Source organism: Triticum aestivum, chromosome 5B (assembly GCF_018294505.1).
Source record: "Triticum aestivum cultivar Chinese Spring chromosome 5B, IWGSC CS RefSeq v2.1, whole genome shotgun sequence".
NCBI classification, from domain to species: domain Eukaryota; kingdom Viridiplantae; phylum Streptophyta; class Magnoliopsida; order Poales; family Poaceae; genus Triticum; species Triticum aestivum.
In genome coordinates this window covers 713597377-713606195 of record NC_057807.1, presented here as the reverse complement: position 1 = coordinate 713606195, position 8819 = coordinate 713597377, and the positions used below count along the sequence as shown (strand labels likewise).

At 44.1% G+C, this 8819-nt stretch overlaps 1 protein-coding gene across 13 annotated transcripts; it reads right to left on the bottom strand.

Annotated features, from left to right (window-relative positions):
* Positions 1–239: 239 nt before the first annotated feature.
* On the bottom strand, positions 240–7481 carry LOC123114506 (putative disease resistance protein RGA4). 13 transcript variants are annotated; one of them, XM_044536002.1, is made up of 9 exons: positions 3396–7481; positions 3067–3286; positions 2628–2798; positions 2436–2511; positions 2094–2341; positions 1664–1930; positions 992–1324; positions 771–876; positions 240–689 (listed from the first exon to the last, which is right to left on the bottom strand). In XM_044536002.1, exons 1-2 carry the CDS (start codon positions 7338–7340, stop codon positions 3137–3139), a joined length of 4095 nt encoding a protein of 1364 aa, XP_044391937.1. In that variant the 5' UTR covers positions 7341–7481; the 3' UTR covers positions 240–689; positions 771–876; positions 992–1324; positions 1664–1930; positions 2094–2341; positions 2436–2511; positions 2628–2798; positions 3067–3136. The 13 variants fall into 13 exon arrangements, with proteins under 13 accessions (XP_044391937.1, XP_044391936.1, XP_044391938.1 ...); XM_044536001.1 differs by having other exon boundaries at positions 992–1344; positions 1664–1863; XM_044536003.1 differs by having other exon boundaries at positions 1664–1863.
* Between the last annotated feature and the right edge of the window lie 1338 nt (positions 7482–8819).

Below are 8819 nucleotides of genomic sequence, written 5' to 3'. Positions count from 1 at the left end.
CTTCGTGAACAAGTTTGTGAATTCATGATTTTTTTAAAAAAATTGCAAAAATTATGAATTAATGAACATTATTTAAGAATCTAGGATGACGCAGGAAAAACCTGGGCCTTGCTCGTTCTGGAAAGGGGGTTTGGATGTAAGAATGTTCAAGTACAAAACATGTTCAGATAGCTCGCGGCATGGCTAAGTGTTGTTGCAAGAAAAATGGAAGGGCTCAGTTACAAAACAACATCAGGTGATGAGGATGGACGAAATTTATTTTGTCTGATGAGATTTGTTTGACAATGAACCATCGACAACCTTTATTTACAAATAAATGACTTTACAAAACCAGACGAATAAGTAAATATGTTCCCAATTTGCATGGCATGGCTGCTCCCAGTGAGCACCATCAAGCAACTGACCAGGACCATGGGTCATGGCCCAGAGCTGCCGGGGAATATATATACAACAGGAGCAGGGGCTGCTCTCCTCTGGCAGAAGCATAACCATGGCGTTTAATTCCTTTCTGAATCACGACAGTAATCTCTGACAAGCACTAGTAGAGGAGAACAACATCAGTCAGTCATTTTTCTCATTGTGAAAATTGATCTTGAGCGAAATACAGAAAGCCCAGAACAGCCGTGTCAGTCATGTGGGTGCCAGCTGGATGTTATGGCACAATGAAAATTGCCTGCTCGAAGATATTTCTGTTGATAGCAAAGGGACTCTTTCAACTTAAGCAAGTGGTTGAAACAAAGAGGAGAGCCAATATAAGAAGTTGTACTGACCAGTCTTCCATTCCTTGGGCGCCACAGCGCCCGAGTCACCTAAAGGCTGAAGCACCATGAAGCAACTGACCAGCAGGATCTGTGATGCTGAGGCTGAAGATGCGCGCTATCAAGAAGAACAATAGCCACATTAGAAAAGAAGTGACACAACAGATGAATTACATGCAAGAAAGAATGAAAGCATCCTGAACAAAATGGTTGAGTTGAAGAAAAAATCTTACGGTCTTGGCCTCAGAGCTGACAGCAAATGTATAGCAGGGTTTCTTCTCTTCTCTTCGGGCAGATCGAGGCAGAACCAGGACGTTTAATTCCTCTCTGAATCACAACAGTAATAACTATTGGCCAGATCATTACCTGACTAAAACAACATTAGTCAGTCAGGACTCGAGAGCTCTTCCGCCATCAAAACGTATGCTCCTCTTCTTGCGAATGAACCATACTGATCGAGCTTTGTCTGAAAGAAGCTGCTCCCTAGATATGGCTCACTTCCTTGAGCTCCGCCTCAATTTTTTTGGCATTGGTAAACTTATCTTCCGCGAGACTGGGACGTAAGCCTGCACGCATGATTGACCAACTACAGGCATGTGGATGTTATGACAGGATGAAAATTGCTTGCTATAACAAGTATTTTTTTTTTCAGAGATGTTGCACTAGTTCCAAGTCCCTTTAGTTAGTTGCATGTTCAGTTTCTAAATGTTCAGAATGTTAGGTACAACTAAGAAGACCGCAGATTAGTATAAGAAAACAACAACTATATATAACGTGCCTGCCCTTGAAAAATTGTATGGAAAGGGATATATAAAAGGTGGGAATGCATGGTAGATATAATCCATTTGGGCACAGTACGCTTCCAAGACTTGAAAGAAAAAGAAACAAGGCTCCATGCCGCTTACCTCCTCTGCAGCAGCAGCAGCAGGGACCAACAGAACAGCTTCCAATACTTGTTGTTGGTATCCACCGGGCGACTATACCCAACAATTTCGTAAAATGGCTAAGCATCTCCTCTCTTTTTTTTTTCTGTCTATTGCTGCATTTGCATGCAGTTTTTCCTCTTCTGGCTTTGCTTGGTAAAGTTTCACAACACAAACTGGAGCTGTAATAACGATGTAAAATCTGTTGTTTCATTCTTCGATAATGGAACGGGCTGTGGCCCTTTTGCTCTAAAAAAACAAATGTTGACAAGATTACCTACAAGCCTACGACTAAGACTGCATTCTATAATATATAATATAAAAAAAACAACTATATATTTGTTTCCGTCCTTGAAAAACTCTACAGAAAGAAAGAGAAGGAGCTGAGGAGGCCAGGGTCGTTGCTGCACACCTCCACCTCGTTGTCCTCCAACCAAAGGGCAGAGGGTTGAGATGGAATTACTCTGCCGCAGCCATGATATCCATAACTTCCACCCTGTTCTACTCCTGATCTGAGCAAGAGACCAAAAATTCTGTGCACCAGCTCAGCTGAATTTGACATTGGGGATGTGACAAATCTTGTGGGCATCCTCCCCTTGGCACCTTCTCAATCAGACTTGGACATCCAACAATTCTGAGTAGCTTCAGAGCAGAGAGACTCTGTATTCAAGAATCAAACAAATTGGAATCCATTCCCACTTGTAGAGTGTAAATCAATTCAATTTCACTTCACGACAATAATAGGAATCCATACCATTATGTAAAACAAATGCACTCTCTGCTACATAAATGATATATCAGGTGCTTTTTTACAAAGCAGCAGCAGCATCCTGTCAAACGGAAGGATTCAATAAAGAGGAAATAAAGGCACTTGATTCATTCATTCAATTCATGGTAAGAAAAGAAAGAAAATCTTCTTTTTCAACAACAACAGGCAGTTAAATACCTCTGCTTCATGCGAAAAAGGAGCACAAGCCTGATAATTCAATTCCATGATTCCAGCCTCGATCACTTCTTGCAGCTACGACTCAAGTCTTCTTCTTGATTGGTACCAAGTGAGTGAGTGAGTCATGTCTCGCACGCCCTTTTTTATTTCACATACATAGGTAACAGAAGCCTGACAAAGAAAATGCACGCAATATATATTATATATATATATATATTATGGGAAGTAACATCAACGGTGGTGTATCAATCTCAACTCTACTAGCACAAAAGGGGTACAAAAAGAAGCGGATGAAAAGAAGCGTGTGTTGGACTGTGAATATTACAAACTAGAGAAAGCAAGCAGGAGAAAGATAAATAAGCAAGCCACAGTGGTTGCTCTGTACTATGAATTCAGTCATAAAAGGAAGGATCAGAAATTTGGTTCTGGAGGTACTAACCATAACCGGCAGATTTGACTTGCAGAGAAATATCGATCATGTAGCACAATGTGTTGTATCGATCATATAGTTAACAGCTAGCGTTGCATGCAGAATGAAGAGTCAGTTGTATCTCGCACCTGCTGATTATTGTGCAGGTTTGCCAACTTGTGTGCACAAAACATTGATTGCAACAGTGGTGGAGTGGAGTGGAACCTGCTAGTAGTCTGTAAGATTTGACAACAGTGGTTAAGATGAGGCAGAAATATGGATGGCGAATAAACCTTGTTTCAGAAATAGAAAACAAAACAAATAAAATAGGTAGGCGACAAGTGTTACCTTCAAGAGACGGATAAATCTGGGTTGGTTCTTTTGATTTTCTCAATTTGCTCGTCTATCTCAGCGCTGCGACTGCGACGATCCATCCGTAGTTTTCTCAGCGAAACAGGGAGACCCTCCTTGGGCATCGATCGGATTTCTGGACAGTTAAGAACACATAACTCCTTGAGAGAAGAAAGGCGGTGCAACCCTTGAGGAAGGGACTGCAGACCCTCGCATTCGGAAAATGTTAGATTCTGGAGAGAGGTGAGGAGCTGCAGCGCTTTCTCTTGCTCCTCCGTGAAGCTTTCCATCCTCCCGTCAGAACTGAATTCAAGTGTGTGGAGGGCCGGAGCGAGGAGGTTGCAAATAGGAGCAACAAGCAATCCACAAATGTTATCCACATTGAGTTTCTCCAATCTGAATGAACCTGCAGGGAACAATTTGGTCCTTGCCACCTCTGAGAGCATATCTGCTGCTAAGGTCTTGCACCTATGCACGTCCAGTTGTATGAGGTTGACTGCGATGAGAGGATTGAATCCGTCCACTGATAAATTATGGCAGATTTTTAACCTTAGACTAGTGAGAGACGTGAGATTTGAGAGCGGAGCCATTGACTTCATGCTTGGCTCGTGGTAAACATCAAGTTTCCTCAGGGAAGCAGGGAAAGGGCAGTCTCCGATGGGCCACTGAGAGAACAATTTGCCACATCCCCATATTGTTAATGATCGAAGCAATGACTTGTCCTCCTGAATTCCTCCTCCATTCTCCTTCTCCACAGGCACAAGAACCAGGCCCTTGCACTCCCAGAAGGTAAGATTCTGCAGTGAGCTGGATGATGGGAACTGCATTACACATTCCTCCTCACAGTGATCTATGTGCAACACAGCAAGAGCTGGGAAACAGTTTAACACTTTTGACGATGATGATTTGCTACTGCTAAGATGAGATACATGTAACTGCAGACTCTTAACTAAACGGAAGACAATACTGCCATCCAGCTCTTCAGGGAACAAAATGTTGTATCTTCTGACATCCATGTATTCTACTTTATCCAGATTGTGGGAGGCCAAAGTACCCCCATACCCTCTAACAATCAATTTCTTTCCATCATAAGACAACAACGGCTCTGAATCACCTGTTTTAACAACCAAATCTGTCAGTGTGGAGGTGTGAGGCATGGAGGGCAGAGATATCTTGGGGCACCTAGAAACTCGAAGACTGCGCAAATTGGTGCAAGATACCTCCGACAAGGGCATCACACGGAGATTGGGACAACCGATGCATTCGATTTTTTCAAGACTTGGAAAGGAACAACAATTAGGTTCCACAGCCCATTCAGCAAGTTCTGGCATATCATAAAACCCAACTTCCTTCAAGCGCATAAAACGTTTGCCTGGAGCGCCACCACATCGAGGCCCAAACTGATGAATTCCAGAATTTCTCTCCAAATGGAGTTCCTTGAGATTTGGTAGCTTCCCAAAAGGTGGGAGGGTGCTCCAAGACACATCAGTTAGAGCGAGAGTCTCTAAACTTGTTAACCAGATGTCAAGACACAACCAACTAGGACCAACGGCACCACCATGATTTGTAATTGTAAGTACTCTAAGATTAGAGTGTGGTTGAAGAGCATCAAGAATACCAGCATGATCTGTAGTTGGTCCATCTCTTCCCCAGACTAATCCCAACTCCTCCAGATTCCTTTTCAACATCAGTTTGGCTGCAGTAGCTTCCTCCTTGGTTGCCACATGTTCAAGACCACATATAGTCAATCCTCCTTCAAGCTCTGGCAATGCCCCAAGCTCTGTCAGTTCAAATCCCATGCTCCCTTTCCTGACATGGAATTCTTTTAGCTCCTGGAGATGCTTCATCTTTCCGACATTGCGAATATTTGAGTGGAGTTCACTTTCAGCATGGAAATCATGTAAATTCTCAAGGTGGCAAAATTCTTGAGGCAAATCAGAACGACCATCCCAATTATATAGGTCCAAGAATTTCAAGTGATAAAATATTGATAGTGTACTAGGTAAACTAATTTCCCTGTCACCATCGAGAGATGAACTAATTTTGAGGTACTGGAGGTGGATAAGTTTTGAAAACCTATATGGAAAAGATTGTGCAGACTTCACCACTATAAATAGGACACGCAAGCTATTTATTTCCTTGAAGCTATCTTTCAAAAGCTTGGCAATTCTTTCTTGATATCCTCTAAAAATTATCAAAGTGCGTAGACTAGCAATGTCTATCCTCTCCCTTAGTTTACACATTTCTTGCTCAAAATTTGCGTCATATCTGTCTTCTATGTTGATAGATAAGTGCCGAACAGATTCTGGGATGGCATCAGCTCTGAAATCTAAGCCACTTATATTGAGGCATTCTTGTGCAGAAACACTCTTAGATAGCTCGTGCATTAAATCATGCATTATATACTCGCATTGATCACCCCAATAATCGAATTTCTTCATGATAAAACCATTGTCCACTAGTTCTTCCAGGTAATTCCTATCGGCTTGGTGATTAGAGTCTATGATGCCTATTGCAACCCAGAACTTATTAATTTCTGAAGAAGTAAACTCATGATCTTCAGGGAAAAGGCCACAACAGGAAAAGCATTTCTTCAGATCAAAAGGGAGGCAATCGTAGCTAATCTTCAAAGATGGCATGATATCATCATTCTTTTGCTGCTTTAGCCACTGATGCTTTTCAAGAACTCCATTCCAATGTTTCTGAGAAAGGTCCTTGTGCAATAGTCTACCAACTGTTTTGGCTGCCAACGGCGAACCCTTTAGCTTGTCTGCAATTTTTCGTGCAATCCCAGCATACTCATCTTTGTAATGCTCAGGCTTGTCATCTTCACCAAATATACATGCTTCAAAGAATGTGAAGAAGTCATTAGGCTCCAAACCTCGCAGCTCTAGTGGATCAACTGTTTTCACCGTGTCTGCTACCTTTGGGAATCGAGTTGTGACAAGTAGCATGCTTCCTTTGGCTTCCCCCTTTGTGAACGGAGCTAGCAAGGTCTTCCACTGATCCTGGCTGTCACATTTCCATATATCATCCAGTACAATTAGAAACCTCTTGGACTTGAAACGTTCTGCTATGGATATCTGAAGCTGATTTAAATTGGTTGTTTCATTTGCAACACTGATGCTTCCTCCTTTAGTTGCAGGTATGCAGCCAAGGATCTCTCTGGTGAGCTTCAGCACATCGAAATCAGTGGATACACATACCCAGACCTGGACATGAAAGTGCTTTTTAGTCCTTGCATCATTATACAGATGTTGGACGAAAGTTGTCTTTCCAATACCCCCTGGACCAACTATAGGAAGAACAGAAACAGGGTGTTTGCAGCTGATGATACGGTTGACAGTTTCCTCAAAAGTGTGTCTCCTGCCATACAATGTATCTTGTATAATTGTGGATCCAATCTGCGGCCGGTGTAGGGTGACTGCCATGCTGTTGCTTGGGATATTGCCGAGCAAATCGGAGACGGAATCACAGTGCGTCTGCATGTCCTGTAACACCGACTTGATTTTCCTGGAGAAGATCACTGGGTGGAAACGTAACTCATCATCATCATCTTGTGCAGAGGAACAAGAAAAGCATGCGGCCCAGCTGCTAGTGGCAGTGTGGCGGAGAGCATTGCGACCATGACGGAGAAAATTGGCCTGGGTGGTGGCGTAGGTGGTGCCAAGGAGCCTGTCATGGATCTGGAAGTAGTGGAGCTCATCCAGCAGGTCCTCCGCCTGGTCGGCGTTCCTGCTCAGCGCCGGCAGCAGCTCCTGCAGTCCAGGGTTGTGGCTCACCTGGGCCTGGGCGTTGTGGAGCATGCCTCGCATGTGCGCGAGCTTGGCCCTGATCTGCTGGGAGTTGTGGCCGAGCTGGAGGCTGTCCACGTATGCCGCCACCGGGGCGGCGGACAGCATCGTGAACACCTTGCCGAGGAGCGTGGCCGCCGCGCCGAGAGCCGCCGCCATCTCCGCTCCGCCGGCCGTCTTGCGTCGCCGGAGCAGTGGTGGAAGCGCAGGTGCTAGTGGTGGATTCGGGTGGTTCGGTGGCCTGCACTGCACTGCAAGAAATGTGGCGGACAGCGTACGTGGAGCCTCCGTCTGCACTGCAAGAAATCCGCTGGGTAGTGGATTGGGTGTGGATGGAGAGCAGCCGACTGCTCTCGTCCTCCACACAAAACGCCACATTTCAATAATGCCACTATTTTTTACAGATAATCCCAACCAAATGCTACGGCTACATACTTCAGTTGAGTTGTGACGCTCGGGTTTACCTGAAAATTTGGGTAAGGTAATTCGAGTTTTCAGAAATGACACTTGACATTTGCCCATAATTTTTCCTACCCGAAAATTCAGGTTCGGGTTCGGGTAATCCCAATTTGCCCAAAATAAATCACAGTGAAAGGGAAAGGAGACATAAAACTGGAGAACCTTGATCATCAAGCATCGTGCCATGTCGGGGAAGATGCAAGCTTCTTGTTGCCATCGCCTCGGTGGAGATCTCGTCCTTGCGGTGTCCATGGACAGTTAAGTTGTCACTTTTGAGGCTTAGTTCAAAACCGGTCTCCTATTTTTTTTCACATTCTTTCTTTTTTTTTGCGGGGTTAGTTGACCACATTCTTGATGGGTTTCCACTTGGACCTTTCAGTTGTACTCCTTCCGTTCCTAAAAATAGGGTGAGAAACAGAAACAGAGGGAGGGAGGGAACTTACTATACATACATGTGTACACAGGGCTGTTGCTCCCCGGCCAAGAGAAGCAGGAATGCAATGCTGAGTGCTGGGAAATTTGGCCACTGCACTGCACTGCAGGTATGAGATTTAGAGGTAGTACTTGGACTTGGACAGCCAAGGAAGATCACATCGTCACTGCCAAACAACAAAATGAAGGGTGTCCTATCGGCAATTAGTAGTATATGTGCATATTTGTCTGAGAAACAGAGGATTTTCAGCAGGAAGCAGAAATTAAAGCAGGGGATCTTCAGTAGAAATTCAGACATAACCAGCGTAAGAGAGGTCTACAACAGAGACCAATTCACCACATACTATTCGATATAAATTCAAGGTCTCTACCAGTTCTACCAATTCCACAACACCACGTCCAGTAAGGTCTGCACCAGTTCAATACAAACAAGGTCTCAAGCAAACGGAGCATCACCAATTCCACAACACCACGTCCATTAAGCTCTTGCCTGTATCTGCATGTATCTGCAGGCGTACCGGGGAGTTTTTTTTTTTGAAAACGTACACCCGAAGGCATACACTACGCTGTATTCACGTTAAGGAAATAGACAATACAGTCAGTTGGAAACTATCTTCCTTGATTGATGCTTTGGAGTTGCAGGTTACAACATAAATACAATGAGAGTCTGCCCAACGCCCCTACAATGGTGGCACGCAGGTCAGGCATGGCTAGACTCAGTCATACACGTACAAAGGAGGTTACACA

Coding starts and splice junctions, on each gene's coding strand:
- LOC123114506 (XM_044535996.1), bottom strand. CDS start 7,340: ATGGCGGCGGCTCTCGGCGCGGCGGCCACGCTCCTCGGCAAGGTGTTC. Junction 3,287..3,395: donor GAACCAACCCAGATTTATCC/GTCTCTTGAAGG, acceptor TTAACCACTGTT/GTCAAATCTTACAGACTACT.